The 21,496-nt window shown below is 45.9% G+C and overlaps 1 protein-coding gene across 6 annotated transcripts in view; it reads left to right on the forward strand.

The window, feature by feature from the left end:
• LOC125460975 (protein kinase C-binding protein NELL2-like) overlaps window positions 1–21,496 on the forward strand; it is a 282,133-nt gene that overhangs the window by 73,542 nt on the left and 187,095 nt on the right. For all 6 annotated transcript variants that reach the window (XM_059652561.1, XM_059652560.1, XM_059652563.1 and 3 more), the window contains one exon: window positions 20,102–20,193. In XM_059652561.1, coding sequence (XP_059508544.1) covers window positions 20,102–20,193 — 92 coding nt within the window. The remainder of the gene's footprint in view (window positions 1–20,101; window positions 20,194–21,496) is intronic.

The following is a 21,496-nucleotide window of genomic DNA, read 5'->3' on the forward strand; positions in this document are numbered from 1 at the left end:
CAGAGGAGCAGGAAACACTCAGAGGAGCCCTGCTTGCCTTTATTGGTCAAGGAATTGAGTAAGAGACAGGACGGCATGTTGCAGACTTATAAGACTGGTTGAGCCACAGTTAAGAGTATTGTGTTCAATTCTGGCCGTCACATTACAGAAAGGATGTGGAGGTTATGGAGAGGATGCAGAAGAGGTTTACCAGGAACCTTTTCTGAAGGAGGGTCTAGGCCTGAAACATCAGCCTTCCTGCTCCTCCGATGCTGCTTGGCTAGCTGTGTTCATCCAGCTCTACACCTTGTTACGTCTTTACCAGGATGCTGCTTGGATTAGAGTGTATGAACTATAAGGAAAGACTAGAAAAACTTGGGTTGTTTTCTCTGGAGCGGTGCAATCTGAGGGGGGAAATTTGATAGAAGTTTATAAAATTATGAGATGCATAAACAGGCTTGATGGTCAGAATCATCTTCCCAAAATTGAAATGTCTAATACTAGAAGGCCATGCATTTCAGGTTAGTGGAGGAAAAATTCACTGGAGAAGTGAGGGGTAAATTTTTTACAGAGAGTGGTAGGAGCCTAGAATGCAGTGCCAGGGGTGGTGGTGGAGGTAAATACAATAGGGGCATTTAAGGGACTTTTAGAAAAGCACATGAATATGCAAGCAATGTAGGGATATGGACCAATGGCAGGGGGAAAGGATGAGTTTCATTTGGCGTCATGTGGGCTGAAGGGCCCATCCCTATGTTGTACATTTCTATATAAATAGCACACAATAGTGGGGGGAAAGTTAAATCAGTAAAACTTGAGTAAGTATTGCAGGCTTTGCTCTACAAGACAAATTGTTGGCAGCAGTCCTTGGGCATGGATTTTAATCAAAGCTATTGGACGTTATCTACCACTCCTGCAGCTGTAACACTCAAATTGCTCTCATATGGGCACTCTGCGGACTCTGACTTGACATCCAGTATCACCTCATATTGTTGGAATAATAAAGCCAAGCAATGTATCAATGCAAACTGCAGACTGTATCTCCGATAAAATAGATTGGGGCGCTTCAGCAATCAACCTTGATGTTCCGTCTGCTTCCTGTTTGACATTGCATTATATTATAATTTGCAGGGACTTGTGAAAATGACACAAATCATTTTTACAACTCGTAACTTCAGTGCAATCATGGGTGAAAAACATGTCCATAGTAACCTCATTTTTTATTGAAGCTGTTTAACTGTCTTCCATGCTGCATGGGGACATTCGTTTTGTTTCTGGTGACTTTTGTTTTATTAATAGTTCCCTATATCACAGTGATAGGGCACTGATTATGAAAGAATTTGCTTTCAGACATAGGGTTTCAGATTCCAAACAAACTGCGGATGCTGTAATAAAAACCAAAAGAACTGCAGATGCTGTAAATCAGGAACAAAAACAAAGTTGCTGGAAAAGCTCAGGAGGTTCTGAGGAAGAGTCACCGGGCCCGAAACGTTAACTCTGTTTCTCCTCCACAGATGCTGCCAGACCTGCTGAGCTTTTCCAGCAACTTTGTTTCTGTGGCGATTGCTGTAAATCAGAAACAGAAACAGAAGTTACTGGAAGCTCAGCAGGTCCAGCAGCATCAGTGAAGAAAAAAACAGTTATGCTTTGGGCCCGGTGACACTTCCTCAGAACTGATGGTGGCTGGGAAAACATCGGTTTATTTGCAGAAAATAGGGAGGGAGATGGGGTAAGGAGTAAACGATAGGATAGAGCCCAGAGAGAGAGAAGAGCAGGTTGAGTTTCTGGGTGTGAGTTTGCTCGCTGAGCTGGAAGGTTCGTTTTCAGACGTTTTGTCACCTTTTTTTTATTTGAAAAAATATACGTTATTCATAGAATGTACAAAAAAAAATTTATACACCTACCCAGTCATGCAAGCTGTTCCGGGTTCCCCGGGGGTACATACACCAACTAAAAGCAAAAACAAAACAAAGAAGAAAAAGAAACAAAGCAAAGAAAATACCCCAGCAGTCGTCTCCCCGCACAGTCCCCATTGGCCCCCTGACCAGTTGGGGAAGGCGCCAGCTGGGCCCAGTTACCAGATAGGGCCCCTTTTTTCTATTCTGGACGAGGGGTTTCATACGGTGGTCTTTCCCCACAGCGCCTTGGCGGCGGCTGCCCCAAGCTTTAGCGCGTCCCTCAGCACGTAGTCCTGGACCTTGGAATGCACCAGTCTGCAACACTCGGTCGGGGTCAGTTCTTTCAGCTGGAAGACCAGCAAGTTGCGGGCAGACCAAAGAACATCTTTCACCACATTGATGGTCCTCCAGGCGCAGTTGATGTTGGTCTCGGTGTGCGTCCCGGGAAACGGCCCGTAGAGCACGGAGTCCCGTGTCACGGAGCTGCTCAGGACTAACCTCGACAAATACCACTGCATCCCCCTCCAGACGTCCTGCGCATAGGCACACTCCAGAAGAAAGTGATAGACAGTCTCGTCCGCCCCGCAGCCACCTTGAGGGCAGCATGCGGTGGCGCAGAGATTCCGGGCATGCATAAAGGATCTCACTGGCAGAGCCCCTCTCACCGCCAGCCAAGCAATGTCCTTGTGCTTGTTCGAAAGTTCTGGTGATGGGTCGGTACATCCTTTCCTCCATTTTCCAGGTCTTTGTACATAGTGTCCCTGCAGACCCGGTCCATCCTCGACCCCCAAATGAAGTGGAAGATGGCCCAGGTGACTGCAGTGGCGCAGATCCAGGGAATAAGCCAGGCCTGCACCACATACAACAGTACCAAAATCCCCTCGCACCTGACAACCAGGTTCTTACCCATGATGGAGAGGGACCAGAGCGTCCACCTGCTCAGCTTCTGCTTCAGTTTGGTGATACGCTCCTCCCAAGTCTTAGTGCATGCCCCAGCTCCACTGAACCAAACACCCAGCAACTTCCGGTAGTCTGTCCTGACGGTGAAGGGGATGAAGGAACGGTTGTCCCAGTTCCTGAAGAACATGGCCACACTCTTACCCCTATTGACTTTGGCACCCGAGGCCAGTTCAAACTGGCCGCAGATGTCCAACAGCCTACTCACCGACTGACGATCGGTGCAGAAGACGTCGACGTCGTCCATGTACAGGGAGGTCTTGACCTGAAGGCCTGCGCTGCCTGGGATAGTCACGCCCTTCAGGCTCACGTCCTTCCTGATGGATGCGGCGAAGGGCTCCACACAGCACACGACCAAGGCAGGAGAGAGTGGGCAGCCCTGCCTGACTCCAGATCTGACAGGAAAACTGTCTGATTCCCACCCGTTGATCGAGACTGCGCTAACGATGTTGGTGTAGAGCAGCTGGATCCGATTGCGGATGCCCTCCCCGAACCCCAATTTGGAGAGGACGTCCCTCATGGAGGCATGAGAGACCCTGTCGAAGGCCTTCTCCTGGTCCAGGCTGACGAGGCAGGTGTCCACCCGCCTGTCCTGCACGTAGGCGATCGTTTCCCTGATGAGCGCGAGGCTCTCAGCGATCTTCCTGCCCGGCACAGCACAGGTTTGGTCAGGGTGAATCACCGACTCCAGGACAGACCTGACCCGGTTGGCTATGACCTTGGCCAGGATTTTGTAGTCCACATTCAATAATGAAATGGGACGCCAATTCTTAATTTCTTCCCTCTCCCCCTTCCTCTTGTAAATGAGGGTGTCGATGCCCTTCCTCATGGACTTGCACATTTCCCCTGCCCGAAGCGCACTATCGTACACCTCCAGCAGGTCCTGGCTGACCAGGTCCCACAGAGCGGAATACAGATGACCGGTCGGCCGTCGCCCCTGGGGGTCTTATTCCTCTCCAAGGACTTGAGGGCTCTGGTCAGCTCATCCAGCGATATCGGCCAGTCCAGCCACTCCCTCGTGCCGTCGTCTAAGACCTCCGTGATAGACAGGAATGACTCGGAGGCTGTGCTGTCCGTGGGCTTCGTGTCGTACAGTCCAGCATAGAAGGATCTGCTGATCCTCAAAATGTTGGGCCGAGACGACGTCACTGAGCCATCGTCCTCCTGCAGCCGGCTAAGCACAGAGCTCTCTTTGTGCACCTTCTGAAAGAAGAAACGCAAGCACGTCTTGTCCTGCTCCACGGAGCGGACCCTGGACCGGAAGATTATCCTGGAGGTCTCCGCGGCGAAGAGCGAGGCTTGCTGGCCCCTCACCTCGCGGAGTTCCTCCGTGACATCGACCCCCATCAACTGCAGAAGGAGCAGGTTCTGCACCCTTTTCTGGAGTCGCGACAGCTTTCCCCGCCTCTCTCTCGCCTTCCGAACACGCTTGAGGACAAAGAACCTCTTGATGTTCTCCTTCACTGTCTCCCACCAGTCACCTGGAGACTCAAAGAGGGGTTTCACAGTTCTCCAACCGGCGTACTCCCTCTTAAGCTCCTCGACGTTCTCTGGGGTCAACAGAGTCGTGTTGAGCTTCCACGTCCCCTTACCGGCCGGCTGGTCGTCCTGTAAGTGACAGTCGGCCAGCAGATGGCAGTGGTCAGAGAAGAACACCGGCTCGACGCCGGTGGACCTGACCGAGAACGCCCGTGACACAAACAGGAAGTCTATCCTTGAGCGGATAGACCTGTCTGGCTGCGACCAGGCGTATCTCTGCTGCGCTCCGTTTGCAGGGGTGCTGAAGACGTCGAGCAGCTTGGCGTCCTTCACCGTGCCCATCAGGAATCTGGACGTGACGTCCAGTTGACTCCCCCCACTTGCTGTCCCCACGCCGGATCTTCCATCCGCATCAATGATGCAGTTGAAGTCTCCGCCTAGGATGACCGGCCTGGACGTAGCCAGCAGGGGTGGAAGCCGCTGCAGGACGGCCAACCGCTCACTCCGTACCGCTGGGGCGTACACGTTGATCAGCCTCCGGGGAGCGTTCCTGTAGGTGATGTCAGCCACTAGGAGGCACCACCTCCTGAACTTGAGAAATGGTGATGTTGCGCCCCCGCAGCAGAATAGCCAGGCCCGAGGAGCGACAGTCGTTACCCCCCGACCAGATCGAAGGCCCACAGGTCTAGGCGCCGGACCATTTCCCGTACCTGCCGAGGTGCGGTATCCCGCACTCCTGCAGAAACAGGAGGTCCGCCTTGATGGTGGTCAGGTAGGCCAACGTGGCACACATCTCGCGGTTGACTTGACGCTGCTCACATTAATGCTCGCAACTTGTACCCCCATTGTGGGCAGTGACCACAGTACCTTCCCTGAGACCAAGGTCCAGCCCCTCCATCTGTCCCTTCATGCCCATTGCCCGGGCTAACTGCTGGACGCTCTCCGGGCTCAGGAAACCGTCCGTGCCACCTTCTGGGTGGCATCTCCCCCTCCATCGGGGGTACGGAAGCAGGAGAGTCCGGCTCTGGGTCAGGCTGGGGACGCGCTGTTTCCTCCTTCCCGCCTCAAGGTTCCGGGGGCCCTCCAGTGCCCCAGCGGCGCGTGGCTGGGTGTTGGAGGGAGCCTCAGGATGCCTCCCGTCACCTGGAATTGGGGTGCTGCTTTCCTTCTCCCTTGAGATTTCTGGCTTCTGCTTTGGGCGGGCCTCCTCCGAATCTCCCTCGTCAGAGGAGCTCTTATAGCCCCCCTGTAGCTGCCTCTTCCCGCCTGATGGTTGCGCTTCCTGGGCCCATTGACGCGCCTTCCTCCTCGCTTTCCAGACCGTCATCCACTCCCCTAGGTCACCTGTCGCCACGTCCATTGACTCCGGGTTGTCGGGGGGGAGCGGAGCCTGCAGGGGCGCTTTGCTGGCCTCGGGTCCGTCCTGCGGGGCTGGGCCCTGCTGCACAACCTGGCCCTCCTGCACATTAGTGGGGTCCTTGCAGGGCCCTGGTGCCTTCCTCTCCTCCGGGGGGGCTGGCCCCGCATTGCCCCTGCCGGCGACCTGGGCGTAGGTGGTCCCCCGCCGTGGGCATGCCCTATAGAGGTGGCTCACTTCCCCGCAAAGGTTGCAGCTTTTCTCTTGTGGGCAATCCTTTGCGAGGTGTCCCTCCTCCCTGCAGTTCCTGCAGATGGTGGCTTTGCAGTCGGCCGCCACGTGGCCTGACCTACCACAGGCATGGCAGACTTTAGGTTGCCCTGCGTAGGTCAGGTAGCCCTTGCTCCCGCCAATCGCGAAGCTGGACGGTGGGTGTATGATGTTCCCGTCCGTGACGGTCCTCAGTGTCACCCTGACCTGCCTCTTACTGGTCCAGATGCCATAGGGGTCCATGATGTCAGTTAGGTCCCCTTCCACCTTCACGTACCTTCCAAGGAAGGTCAGGACATCAACTGCTGGCACATGCGGGTTGTACATGTGTACAGTCACCATACGGCTCCTCTGCGCTGGCATCATGAACAGCGGGACAGCGGTCAGTATAGAGAGGGGGCCCTCACCTCCTTTCTCCTTGAAAACCTCCAGGAAGCGCTCACAAAGCTTGGCACTCCTGAAGGTTACATCGTAAAAACCGCCTCAAGGGAAATCCTGCAGGCAGTAAATGTCCGCAGCAGCGACCCCACAACAGCCCAACAGGACCCTCTTCACGAAGAAGGTGCGGTCCACAGGTGAACCTTCATCCACCTTCTTCACAGGAACGCGGATGGTGTTCCGGACCCCCTGACCTGGGGCACAAGCACTCGCCGCAGCCATCGTTGCAAGTTGGCTGCTCCCCTGAACCAGCGTTAGGCCGAAGCCAGCATTAAGATCCACCGGTTGCAAGGGTGCACAGCCAAGCCGACGTCTTCCTTCCACCTCCAACACAGTCATGCTCTCCTCTTCTTGGTCCACAGAAGAGTGGGTCTTTATTTTGTTCCAGATGTAAGCTGGTTCACTGAGCTGGAAGGTTCGTTCCCAGACGTTTCATCACGATTCTAGGTAACATCATCAGTGAGCCTCCGACGAAGCGCTGGTGTTATGTCCCGCTTTCTATTTATCTGTTTAGGTTTCCTTGGGTTGGTGATGTCATTTCCTGTTCTTTTTCTCAGAGGATGGTAGATCGGGTCCAAATCAATGTGTTTGTTGATGGAGTTCCGGTTGGAATGCGATGCTTCTAGGAATTCTTGTGCGTGTCTCTGTTTGGCTTGTCCTAGGATGGGTGTGTGCCCCAATCAAAGTGGTGTCCTTCCTTATCTGTATGTAAGGATACGAGTGATAGTGGGTCATGTCGTTTTGTGGCTAGTTGATGTTCGTCTATCCTGTTGGCTAGCTTTCTGCCTCTTTGTCCAATGTAATGTTTGTTACAGTTCTTGCAAGGTACAATGTTGTATTAATCTTTGTACCCCAAAATGCCTGCATTGTCACTTTTCCTGGAGTGCAGGCAGCATACCAACATCAAACTTCTGCAAAGAAGTAAAATTATGTCAACATTTGTTTTTGCTATTCCAAAAAAAGTCACCTGTTGCTAACTACAACATCTTTAAGGATTCCTCCAGCCAGCTTTTCCATCTATAATGCTCACAGAAGATTTTCTCAAGTGCACTCTCGATTTGGCTCATAAACGTCAGCAGAAATTCCCGTTTAAATGCCCATGCAGGTTTTCTGCTGATCTGACAGCTGTGGAAATCCCAGAGGTAATTTTTTGGCATATGAGTCTTGAGTGACTTCAGGAACAGCAGGGAAAATAGTCTCTTTAAACTTGAAACTCCACGTGAAGCTGACTTTTAGATCTTTCAATGCAAGGTTGGGCTGGTGAAAATGCTGAAATGATTAAAGAAGCAGTAATTTGTTAGAGGGTGTTTACTGCCTTCAGCAACAATGTAATTTTCATATCAGGATGATAGAATGGTGCCTTGTGTTCTCTCTGAGACCTCATCGCCAAATTCTAAAAATGAAAATAATCAAATGCTTCCATTTGATTCAGGAATTCAGCGCCTTTTAAGCTAAATTTCAAGCCGTTAGGTCTCTTTTATCTCTCATCAAAATCACTGCAGACCAATTCTGTGATTCTGTGAATGCAGCTATTTATTTTAATGAGGAGCTGAGGCATGCTAATGGAACAAACAATGCCGTGTATAATATTTGTATATGTTATTCAGCCTTCTGTGGCATTGCTCAACTCGTGGGGAAACAGCGGGGTGGAACTTATCTTTCGGTGCAAATTGGCCAATGGGATGATGGTGTTTACTCCTGTCCTCAATGTTGTAAGGGCTGAGCTATTTTGAGGAGTGAACGTTCAATGTTTGAAGCAATTGGGAACTGCTTTCATTGAATCGGCATTTTGGGACAGCTCCCTCGTTGGGATGGGCTAGAAATGGGGAGGGGTTTAAGTAGTCACAATAAAGACGGTGATCAGTTGAGCAGCCAATGACGAAAATTCAGGTACACTCCTGCTCCATTTGGCTTCATAAACATCAAAATGGTCCAGAAGATTACAGTCAGTTTTTGTGCACCCTTCGTGATGTTTGGTTAGGCCTGTCAATGTGGTGGATGAGAAGCAGTTGTGAAGCACACATTCCACTCACTTGTATCACTGAATTGTAATTGGGTTCCAATTGTCGGGCAAGTGTGGTGGGCCAAATAGCTTCCTTCTGCGATTCCGTGCTGTGTTTAACAGATATGGTATTTGCAAATTGTGAGACCTTTTGCTTGAAATAGGAAAACACCCCGAGAACTTATTGAAGACCCCTATGGAAAGATCACTGCCAGGAAGCCAGTGCGTGTGAGACAGTCGATGATCTATTTGCACAGGGTGAACAGAGCTGAAATTGTACTGTTACATGTTTGTTTTTATAATGAAGGAAGGTAAAGGGCCAACTTTGTATTCAGCAAGAAGAACAGCGTCATCTTTTCAGCTTCCACAAAGCACAGAAAGCTAGCACACAGGGGCAGCAGGCAGTCGGTGAGGCTAACGGAATGGTAGCACTTATTTCAGGGGGCGTTGGAGTATAAGAGTAGGGAAGTCTTACTGCGACTGTCCAAGGTGCTGGTGAGACCACATCTGGAGTACTAGGAACAGTTTTGATCCCCTTATTGCATGAAAGATATCATTTCATTGGAGGAAGTTCAGAAGAGGTTCACTAGGATGATCCCTGGTTTGAAGGGATTGTCTTATGAGTAAAGATTAAACAAGTTGGGACTCTGCTCACTGGAGTTTAAAAGAATGAGAGGTGACCTCATTGAAATGTATAAGATTCTTAAGGGGCTTGACAGGGAAAATGCTGAGACAATGTTTTCCCTCTCCCCTGGGAGAGTCTAGGACCAGAGACATAGTCTCAGAATAAAGGGGCACTAATTTAAGACCAAGATGAGGAGGAATTTCTTCTCAGAGTTGCAAATCTTTGGAAGTTCCAGCTTCAGAGAACTGTGGTGATCAAATGTTTGTGTATATTTAGGGCTGGGATAGGTTCTGGATCCCTTGGGAATCAGGGTTACCAGACAAGGGCTGGAAAGTTTTTGAGAGGAATGTTCGATCAGCCATGATCTTATTGAATTTGGAGCAGGCTCAAGGGGCCGAATGGCCTACTCCTGTTCTTGTTTCTTCTAGTCTGATGGATGGGAAATTGGCAGAATGAGTTGTCCTTCTGTACTGGAACCAGCCCAATTTCCATTCAATTGATATTAAATAGAAATAGTCCTGTAAGTGGCTCTATTCTTTTGCCGTCCAAGCACTGAAGACAACAGATTACTCCCAATTTCTACAGCTTACTGTACTTTCCTCTGGAGAAACTTACAACAATATACCCTACCATTGTGATGGTATTCCATTGATCGCCAGATCAAATGGCACACTGTCAGAAATCTTTACAGCCTAGTTAGTTTTTGAATTAAGTTTCTCCTATTTCACAAAAGGCACCTTTTTACTTTCAGAGAAAAAGCCAGGTTGATTGCATCAGGTCTCAAGGGTAAGCATTTAGACCATTTTCCATGTTCGCTTCAATGACACAGGTCTCAGAACTGAATATCTAATCAAGACTTTGCCGTCAAATATGATTGGCTACAGTCATTCCTCAAATAAAAACAAGCGGCCTGAACCAGGTCTGAATTGGTCAACACTTAACAAATTTATTTGTATTTTGGATGTAGCCTGCTAGATTCTCACCCTATCTATTATCTTAAAAATTGACGCTCTCCACTTTAGTGTGTACTATCTACAAGATGTACTGCAGCAAGATTCCTTTATAGGCGCCTGACAAATTCACAACCTCTATCATTTAGGAAAGCAGGTACACAGAGGCACTGTGACCTATATGTTCCCATTCAAGGCACATATCAATCCAACTTGGAAATATATCTTTGTTCCTTCATTATTGCTGTGAGAATCCTTCCTCCCAAATGGAGCCGTGCATGTACCTGTATAGCACAGATTGCTGCAGCTCACAACCACCTTCTTGAGGGTACTCTCAGATGGGCAATAAACATGAGTCTGGCCAGCAATACCCACACTCCATGGGACATATAAAAAAATATGTCTTTGAAGCTCTCTAGGACGTTCAGTGATTTGTGAAAGACACTATATAAATGCAATTTCTTGCCTTACCCTTGTATCAAAGTCTTGAAAAGAGGATAATGCAATGATCAAGGATGTGTTTTCTGTTTGTACAGCTCTTGCATTCAAAACCACTTCAATGTCAGATCCATAAACATTGAGCTTTGCCAATAATGCTGCCTGTGCTAACATTAGTGGACTCTGGTTAGATTTATTTCTTGTTGCACTGACAATAGTGTGACATTGTGCCAGGTAACCCCTTTTCAGGCCCATGATGCAATTGTAAGAGACTTTTGGAGGACATAAGCCTCAGCGTTGTTAGGTGTTCCCATTTAGCTTCTGTTTTGAACTTCCACTTTATTATATGTTAATTGTTTGTGCTTTAAATAATCAACTAACAAGATGATGAAATTAGTATGCCAGATTTATTTGATCTAAAAGTAAAATTATTAAAGTGCTTGTGCTATCATGATATCATTTTAGACCAATATCCATTAGTGAGGGACTGGTGAATGCACAGAGTTTCTTAAACAAAATTGAAAAAAAAATGAGGTAAAAGTTCATCTTGTACCATTTTACTAGATAACAATAACAGACCACACACAAAATGGCATGGTGGCTCAGTGTTTAGCACTAAGATGGAGAGGTTTCAGAAGACATTTACCAGGATGTTGCCAGTTATGGAGGGTTTGAGTTATAAGGAGAGACAGGATAGGCTGGGATGTTTTTCACTGGAGAATCGGAGATTGAGGGGGGATCTTATAAAGGTTTATAAAATAATGAGGAGTAAAGATAAGGTGAATGGCAGTGTCTTTCCCCTAGGGTGGGGGATTTCAAGACACATTTTTAAGGTGAGGGGAGAAAGATTTTAAAAAGAACTAAGGGCCAGTTATTTTACGCAGAGAGTGGTTCACGCGTAGAATGAACTTTCAGAGGAAGTGATGGATGCACTCGGGACCTGTGTAGAATTTGCACGTTCTCCCTGTATCCGTGTGGGTTTCCTCCCACAGTCTAAAGATGTGTAGGTTAGGTGGTTGGCCATGCTAAATTGTCCGCCGTGTTCAGGGATGTGTAGATTAGGTGGGTGAGAGGGGGTATGGGTCTGTGTGGGATGCTACAAGGGTTGGTGAGGACTTGTTGGGACAAGAGCCTGTTTCCAAAATGCAAGAATTCTATTTAAAAAAAAATCCTAGCCTATTAGCTTCAACAGGATTGAGCACAATCAAAAACTTGTCATTTGCAGTTGCAGAGAAAACACAGAATAGCCAACTATTTCTGTTCACTGAGCTGTGCAGCGTGGAAGCCAACTCTTTGGTCCAACCAGCCCATGCACACCATAATCCCAAACTAAATTGGACACATCTGCCTGTATTTGGCCCATATTCCTGCAAACATTTCCTATTCGTACTTACCTAAATGCCTTGTAAATTTTGTTCCTGCACCTGCATCCACCACTTCCTCTGAAAGTTCATTCAACGCATGAACCACTCTCTGCGTAAAATAACTGGCCCTTAGTTCTTCTTAAAATCTTTCTCCCCTCACCTTAAAAATATGTCTTGAAATCCCCCACCCTAGGGGAAAAACATGCCATTCACCTTATCTTTACTCCTCATTATTTTATAAACCTTTATAAGATCCCCCCTCAATCTCCGATTCTCCAGTGAAAAACATCCCAGCCTATCCTGTCTCTCCTTATAACTCAAACCCTCCATAACTGGCAACATTTTGGTAAGTGTTTTCTGAAACCTCTCCTTCCTACAGTAGAACAAGCCCATTGAACCAATTAATTAAGATGTGGTATACTGCATCCGCTGTACCTGTTGTGGCTTCCTCTACATTGGGGAAACCAAGCGGAGGCTTGGGGACCGCTTTGCTGAACACCTCCGCTCGGTTCGCAATAAACAGCTGCACCTCCCAGTCGCAAACCATTTCAACTTCTGCTCCCATTCCTTAGAAACCATGTCCATCATGGGCCTCCTGCAGTGCCACAATGATGCCACCCGAAGGTTGCAGGAACAGCAACTCTCATGCCGCTTGGGAACCCTGCAGCCCAATGGTATCAATGTGGACTTAACAAGCTTCAAAATCTCCCCTCCCCCAAGGCATCCCAAAATGAGCCCAGTTCGTCCCCTCCCCCCACTGCATCCCAAAACCAGCCCAGCTTGTCTCTGCCTCCCTAACCTGTTCTTCCTCTCAACTATCACCTCCTCCCACCTCAAGCCACACCTCCATTTCCTACCTACTAACCTCATTCCGCCCCATTGACCTGCCCATTCCCCCCGGAATGACCTATCCCCTCCCTGCCTCCCCACCTATACTCTCCTCTCCACCTATCTTCTCCTCTATCCATCTTTGGTCCACCTCCCCCTCTCTCCCTATTTATTTCTGAACCCCATGCCCGTCCCCCTTTTCTGATGAAGGATTTAGGCCTGAAATGTCAGCTTCTGTGCTCCTGAGATGCTGCTGGGCCTGCTGTGTTCATCCAGCTCCACACTTTGTTATCTTGGATTCTCCAGCATCTGCAGTTCCCATTATCTCTCACCCACTACCCTCTGTGTGACAAGCTTTCCCAGCACCTCTTCCTTAAACCTTCCCCCTCTCACCTTGAACCTGAGACCTCTTGTAGTTGAGTTAACAAGGTGTAGAGCTGGATGAACACAGCAGGCCAAGCAGCAAAGGAGCAAGCTTTCCTGCTCCTCTGATACTGCTTGGCCTGTGTTCATCCAGCTCCACACTTTGTTATCTCATATTAACAGTATTTATGCTTTTCTATTCTTTCCCACTGAAATGGACTTACACACTTCTACACATTATGCTCCATCTATCAAGTTTTTGCCCACTCATTCAATCAACTAATAACACCCTGCAGACTCCACGTAACTTGCTTTCCTACCTATCTTTGTATCTTGGTTGCAAGATGGCGGCAGAATAGGATGCTCCAGCTGGAACTGGTCGTCTTTTCTTAGTTATCTTCTCTCTTGATTCCTCCTAGAGCCCTTTCTTTCTTCTCCTTCTTTTTCACTCCGACTCCTGGCTTCCGGTCACCATTCCCGCTCTCTGATGATTACCGGCCTGCGGTGAGCTATAACACCTGCCCTCCAGTGAGCGACTCCCGGCCTGGAGCAGCGGTCTCCCATAGTGACCTCCCGTAGTGACCTCCTGGCCTGGTACAGTGGTCTCCTGTAGTGACTTCCTGGCCTGGTACAGCAATCTCCCATCGAGATCTCCCAGCCTGGAGCAGCAATCCCCTGTTGTGACCTCCCGGCCTGGAGCAGCAGTGTCCCATAGTGACCTCCCGGCCTGGTACAGCGGTCTCCCATAGTGACCTCCCGGCCTGGTACAGCAGTCTCCCATAGTGACCTCCTGTAACAACCTCCCGGCCTGGTGCAACAGTCTCCCATAGAGACGTCCCAGACTGGAGCAGCGGTCTCCCATAGTGAGCTCTCGGCCTGGTACAGCCACCTCCCACAGCAGCCTCCTGGTGCAGCATGGTGACCTCCTGGCTTCCCAACATTGGCATGGTGACCTCCCATGTTGGCATGGCGACCTGCCCATGGTGCAGAGGCCTTCTGCCATGGGAGCTTCCCAGCACGGCATGTTGTTGGCACGGTGTGGAGCCAGGGCCTGGTGCAGACCGGAAACTAGGTGCCTGTACGATCTGCTGTACTGAAACTTTACTCTGTAATACTGGACATTTTATTTCTCTATTGTCTAAAATCTTGTAACTAAAGAAGCTGTGTCTAGGTACTTTTGTATCTAAGTTAGTGCTGTAATTGGCAACATATCAACTTTTCGGTACACTCATTGAGTATATGAAACTGTAAAGACTATACTATTTTATTCTAATCTATCAACAGCAAATTATGCTACAATACAGTCAGCCACTTCACCTAAGTTATTATTAAAGGTCACAAACAGTTGAGGCCTCAGACTGAATCTTATGGTACCTCACCAGTTAGAGATTGCCAACTTGAAATGATTCATGTATCTGTTACCTGTTAATGATCCAGCCTTCAATCTGTGCTAACATATTAATCCCTACACTATGAGCTCTTACTTTGTAAAGTTAATATTTTACATGGTACCTGCTTTTACCTCCAGATTCCAGCATTGTCCAATGACAGACGTTAGAGCTGACCTATATTTTTATGCACTCTCTCTCCTCCTTTCTTACAATTGCCGTTTTCCAGTTCATTGGAACTTTTACTCAATCTAGGAAATTTTGAAATATTGTAACTAATCTGGCGTGGTGGCTCAGTGGTTAGCACTTCAGGGACCTGGGTTCAATTCCAGCCTCAGGTGTGGAGTTTGCATCTTCTCCCTGTATCTGTGTAGGCTTCCTCCTACAGTCCAAAGATGTGCAGATTAGGAGGATTGGCCATACTAAAATGCCTGGGATATGCAGGTTAAATGGATTGGCTATGGTTAATGTAGAGCAGTAGGAATGGGATAGGCCTGGGTGGGATGCTCTTTGGAAGATCAGTGTGGGCTTAGTGGCCTGCTTCCACACTGTAGGGATTCTATGAAAACAAAAAATAATCTGCCATGCCCTTTAAGACCCTACATTATGGTGTCCAGTTAGTGACTTGTATCTGTTAGTCCTGTTAGCTTTTTGTGTACTTCTTTCTCGAGTGATGGTGACGGGTTTTCCTTCCCTTTTACTCCCCGTGTTTCTATGCTAGGAATTTTTTTATGTCTTCATTGTAAAGGTAGGTAATAAATACTTGTTCAAAATCTTTGTCATATATTTGCTGACCATTCTCAATTCCCCCGCCTTACCCTCTAGGGAACCAATACATACTTTTGCTGTTTTTTTTCCTATTTATATATTTGGAGTAGTATTTATTGTTTGTTTCCACATTGCTTGTTAGTTTTCCCTCATACTCAAATTTTTCCCTTTCCATTCCATTTTTAGTCATCCTTGCGGTTTTCTGGAATTTTTAGAACCTTCTGGCCTTACATCAATCATTGCTGCATTGAACATATTTACTTTCAGTTCAGAATGATCCTCAACTTCCTGAATAACCTATAGATGGTACATCTTTCTCTTAAAGTCTTTCTTTTGCAATGGAATACGACTTCATCGAGTTACGAAATATCTCCTTAGATGTTTGCTACTGCTTCTCTCTCATTCTAACATTTAATGTGTTTTCCCATTCCAGTTTAGTTAGAACATAGAACAGTATAGCCTAGGCCCTTCGGCCTGCAATGTTGTGCTGACTGATTAACCTACTTAGATCAATAAGGTTACTTTGCTTTCCAACCTTTGTAATGCATTTATTTCAGTGTGAGACAATACTTTTAGACTGACAGTTCTCACCCTCAAACTAATTCTAGATTACACTTGTTACCAGTGTCTTAAATATATGTTTTCTGAAGAAGTGTCACTGGACTCGAAACATTAACTCTGCTTTCTCTTCACAGATGCTGCCAGACCTTCTGAGTTTCTGTAGCAATTTCTATTTTTATCCGAAATATATATTTGTTGCATACCTGTCTGTGATACAGAAGTAAATAGCTTTGTTAATTTTTCAATGCAACTCTCAACTTCCATTTTGTAACTTAAGGCTGGGTGACTGTACTTTAGTTATCTGGTTGGCTCCTTGTGTAATCTAATTGCTTTCAGTTCCCAGGCTATAATTGAAATAGGTATCAGCAGACTCTGCAGATACACACAGGCCATTCATTTATTCTACAAATTTGGGCCGATGAAGCACTAAGGGTTCTAACATAGTTCTTAAAAAGATGTCCCACTCCTTAAGGCCATATTGCATTATAACATTATACATTTCAAATGTATTTAATAGGCTGTAAGTCACTTTGAGGCTCTGAGAGTTGATTTATAAATGCAAGTTCTTCCTTTCTCTGCAAAGTCAACTTTCCTAATTTCTTTTTGCTCTCTTAAACTTTATTACTTAATGTAAGATGATTTGAAATGTTACAGAGTATGCTTCATACAAACAAGCAACAAGAGTAGGCCACTCAGTCCTTCAAGCCTGCTCTACCATTCAACAAGATGACGGCTGATCTACTTTAAACTCAACTCTACATTCCTGCGTACCCCCAATAATCTTGCACCCCCTTGATAACTGTGTCTATTTATTTCTCCTAATTGGCCAGTTGAGAGTTCTTTTTGTCTCTAAGTGAATTCTTTTGGCAAGTTTTGAGTAAAACAGCTTGTTTCATGGCCCCAGTTTTTCTTTGCTTTTCCAATTATGAAGAAGGAATAATAGAATGTAAGAACAGGGATCTACTGCAGACGATTCAACCCCTTGATCTAGTTCTACCATTTATTACTATCACGGCTGATCTCACCATAGCCTCAACTCTGCTTTCCTGACTGCTCCCCATAACCCTTTAATCCATCACTAATTAAACATCTGTCTATTTCCTATTTAAATTAACTCAATGACGTCAAGAGGCAATGGATAAGTAAGTGTGAGTGCTCTACAACTATCATTTCTTCATGTATTTTGAAAAATATGACATTTATGGCTATTTGTAGAATGGATTGCCACTAATGTCAGATAATAAAACTAGGTGACAGCTGACTGTATCTCTTAAGTTACCTATATCCTGTAACAGAGATCTTAAATCAAGGGTTTTAGGGAGATTGATTTCATAACAGGTGCAATGTGTAAGGCTCTGAGCTTGCTTCCTGACTAAGAATACACTGGATTTTTAAAATTCTCTTGCAGGATGTGAGTGTCACAGGCTGGGCCCAGCATTTATCGCCTGGCCCTAGTTGCCCTTGAGAAGGTGCTGATGATCTGCCTTCTTGAATTGCTGCAGTCCATGTGCTGTAGGTAGACACATAATGCCGTTAGGGAGGGAATTCCAGGATTTGTCCCAGCGACGCTGAAGAAATGGTGATATATTTCAGGATGATGAGTGACTTGAAGGAGGACTTGCAGTAGCAGTATTCCAACCATAAATTAATTCAGTTTGACTGCTATTCAATTTACAAGGGTTAGCTTTTTTTGACGTAGTTTTGGGAATGTTGTTGAATTCAATAGATCCATATTTGTTCTGATACATGTCAAATAAAGTGTCACAAAATCCCTGCAGGTTGGAGGCAGGCCATTCAGCCCATTGAGTCCACACTGACTGTTCAAAGTATATCCCACCCACATCCCTATAACCCTACATTCCCCAAGGCTAATCCACTGGACACTATGGACAGTTTAACGTGACCAGTCCACCTAACCTGCACGTCTTTGGAACAAAAACAAAGTTGCTGGAAAAGCTCAGCACATTTGGCAGCATATGTGAAGGAAAAAACAGGGTTAACATTTTGGGTCTGGTAACCCTTCCTTAGAAGTTTGGCCTGTGGGAGGGAACAGGAGCACCTTGATGAAACTCACACAGACATGTGGAAAACATACAAATTCCACACAGGCAGTCAGCTGAGGCAGGAATCGAACCCAGGTTCCTTGTGCTCGGAGGTAGCAGTGCTAACTACTGAAAAGCCACCACCCCCATGCCAAGTTATGTCCACTCTGTCTCCATAAGTCCTGTCCATTCTGAGACTTTGAAAACAGAATGTATTGTTTTCCCTTCCCCTTGTTCCCAATTGACCCATGTCCCTATTACAAGGCTTTGATTCAGTAACACAAGATTTTGTACAAAAATGATGACATTTTATGATATCTGAAACAAAACTAGTAATAAAAGCTTTTAAGACTAAAAGAGATAGTACGAACTGCCGATGCTGGAGCCAGTGATAACACCGTTTGGAGCTGGAGGAGCATAGCGGGCCAGGCAGCATACGAGGAGTAGAAAAGTTGAAGAAGGGTCCCAACCTGAAACGTTAGCTTTCCTGCTCCTCTGATGCTGCCTGGACAACCTGTGTTCCTCCAGCTCTACGCTGTGTTATCTCTTATAATTAAGACTAAAATGTTGCTTGACATATAATCAAGATCAGCCAAGTAAATATGCTATTCTAATATTCTAAAGATCTGTCAAATGTTTGCGTATCAAAATGGTATGGAGTCAGCAGACAGCAATTTAGACAATAGACAATAGGTGCTGGAGTAGGCCATTCGGCCCTTCGAGCCAGCACCAGAAGAATTTAGAAATATCACATGCTGAATTTCCAGATCTGGCTGATGGTTGGGATGGAGATGAATGGCTCCCAGATATCATTCTCCACCTTTACAGAAGCGGCAAGGAGTCAATAAGGCTCCGTCATGGTCTAATGGGGACCAGTTGAAAGGGACTTTCCAGATTTCTGCATTGGTCAGTTTAACAACCTTGAGGTTGACATCCAGCATCTATCTGGGGCATTAGCATTCCAGAAAATCCCTCAAGGGCCTGTTTGACCACCTGAATATTAGCACAACAAAGACATGCCCACTCTATCTCTTCACAACAACACAGATGATTGGGATAATAAAATGTGAGGCTGGATGAACACAGAGATAATGGGAACTGCAGATGCTGGAGAATTCCAAGATAATAAAATGTGAGGCTGGATGAACACAGCAGGCCAAGCAGCATCTCAGGAGCACAAAAGCTGACGTTTCGGGCCTAGACCCGATGAAGGGTCTAGGCCCGAAACGTCAGCTTTTGTGCTCCTGAGATGCTGCTTGGCCTGCTGTGTTCATCCAGCCTCACATTTTATTATCTTGGATGAACACAGCAGGCCCAGCAGCATCTCAGGAGCACAAAAGCTGATGTTTCGGGCTACCCCGCACAAACACAGATGACTGCTGTGTTTAAAAAAAAATGGCTGGTGAGATGCCACCTCCCTGTTGAAATATCCTGACTGTGCTGACTATCAATTACTCTGCCTAAAACAATAAAGACATTGCCGGAGAAACTCAGCGGGTCTGGCAGCATCTATAGAGAGAAAGCAGAGCTCTGAAGAAGGGTCATTGGACCTGGAACATTAACTCTGTTTCTCTCTCCACAGAGAGTTTCTCCAGAAATTTCAGTCTTTTGTTTCAGATTTCCAGCATTCATAGTTCTTTCTCTCATTTATATAAGTATTTTCCACCTGTTGGGGTGGTATACTTCGAATAGTCACTTCCAGCTTCAAGACCTATCTGTTGTCCTTGGCTGAACAAGGAACTTGAATTCGTGTCAGTTAAGAAGCCTCCATGAAAATCTCTGGTCAGTGATTGACTCATCTGGAGTATGTCCAGGAGCCAGCAGAAATTCCAAGTCCTGATTTCTGCCCTCAGAGTGAAGCCAGGCCCCAAGTTCATGTTGGATCCCTGCATTAATTTGTTATTTAACATTGACCATTGAGGGAATTTGCGATATATTTATTGAATAGAGTGTTGCCGCTTGACTATGCACAAGCATGTTCAGGAACAGCTTCTTTCCAGCCATCACCAGACTTTTGAATGGCCTCTAGCCTCAAATAATACAATGTAACTTGTATGCCTGTAAGTCTTTTAGATCTGTACATTCTTTGTTTGATGTGATCTACCTGTACTGCTCATCAACAAAGCTTTTCACTGATTGTCACGTTTACCAAAATACAATCAATCAATCAATTAATCAATCCTAGACACAGGTCTAGTGGTGGGTTGTATCCCAGAATGAGCCCAGGCAATCAGGAGAGACAGGAAAATGAACTTATTTTTGACGGGGTATCACTGGTGCTGAGTGGTTTTTCATCAGTTGCAACTTAGCAAATGCTTATTATTTGCTCGACTTTCTCTCTGAGTAAGATTGATTGCTCTGATAGAAGCTGAAATACTCTGCTTTTTTTCTTAATAGCTGTTTGCATCCTTGGCAACAAGCTTTACTATAAAGGGCAGAGGGTGACAGAATGGAAAGCACCAGGAGAGTGCCATCTCTTGGAATGTAAGGTAGGAATTGATTAAATATCACACATGTCAAAGTAATTCAAAATGTAAACTTCAGTGAATAAATGCAAGAATGTGTTGTGTTTTCCAATTTGCAAATTATTATTTATTTAGTTTGTTTTCAGATTATGCGTGACATGGTTCTATTGCTGGGGTAATTTGATGTGGGCTTTGTCCATGAGCAATCTACCAATAGTTCCAGAGTTTTGACGATGACGGATCAGTTAGAATAGAATCATTCTCAGCAATAAAAAAAACGAAGAGACAGACTTGCTATCCATGGCTAACAAAAGCAAATGTCAAAGAAAGTATTGCATTCAACGATAAGACATATAAATCTTCAAAGATAGGTGGCAGGTCCAAAGATGGGCGAGGATATATAAAAAAGGCAAAGAATTACTTAAAGATTAAGAGGGAAGTAATAGAATACGCAAGAAAGTTAGCCAAAAATATTAAAACAGATTAGCAAAGTTTCTTCAGATATTTTAAAAAGAAAAGAGTTAAAAATGTAAGTGTTGGTCCTATGGAATGTGTGTCTGGTGATTTCAAATTGGAGGCTAAAAATCTGTGAGCTGTAATCTTGCTTCTTGTTCCCTCTTTGCTACAGGATTCCATTCAAAATTGAGACATTTTCTTCTGGTTTATTGTTGCTAATTTTTGCCCTCGTTAAATATTGAGAAAAATGGGGAAGGCAATGTAGCTGTTGGAACTTATGTTCACATGCATCATTTTAAAAATCGTGAACAATGGTAAAACAAACTGTCAGTGTAAATGAGGAATATGCTCAGCAACTTCAATGCTTTTGGTCTCATTTAGACAAATACAAAAAAAAAGTTGTGTTTACTTTCTGACAGATGTGTAACCTACACATATCTAGATGTTCAGTCATTGCTAATAACCAACTGTCTTCTAAGTATTTCAAAATGTGGTTTATTCTTCACTCTAGTTACAAATTTTTCAATCACAATGATCTGTTTATAAAAAGGTTTCCACCCTTCAGCTCTGGTTGTCTTCATGCATGTACAAAGTTGGACTGTAAATCACTTTGGAATTGAAATCAAATTCAAACCTCTCCCACTCAGTCATTGGCCAGGAAGTTCAAAAGGACCAGATTGGATAATAGATTTTCCCTGCTTCTGAAAATTCCAGCTGTCCCACTAGAGATGTGCCAACATTTCAGATAATCTGTGCTGCTCCAACCAAAACAAAAGAGACAGATAGTACGCGCTAGTTACTGGCATAAGATTTCCACTCCTAGGAATCTGGAACACAATGGCTCATTTCCACAGTTATGAAGTATTTAGGC

This window comes from Stegostoma tigrinum, chromosome 18, assembly GCF_030684315.1.
Source record: "Stegostoma tigrinum isolate sSteTig4 chromosome 18, sSteTig4.hap1, whole genome shotgun sequence".
NCBI lineage: Eukaryota > Metazoa > Chordata > Chondrichthyes > Orectolobiformes > Stegostomatidae > Stegostoma > Stegostoma tigrinum.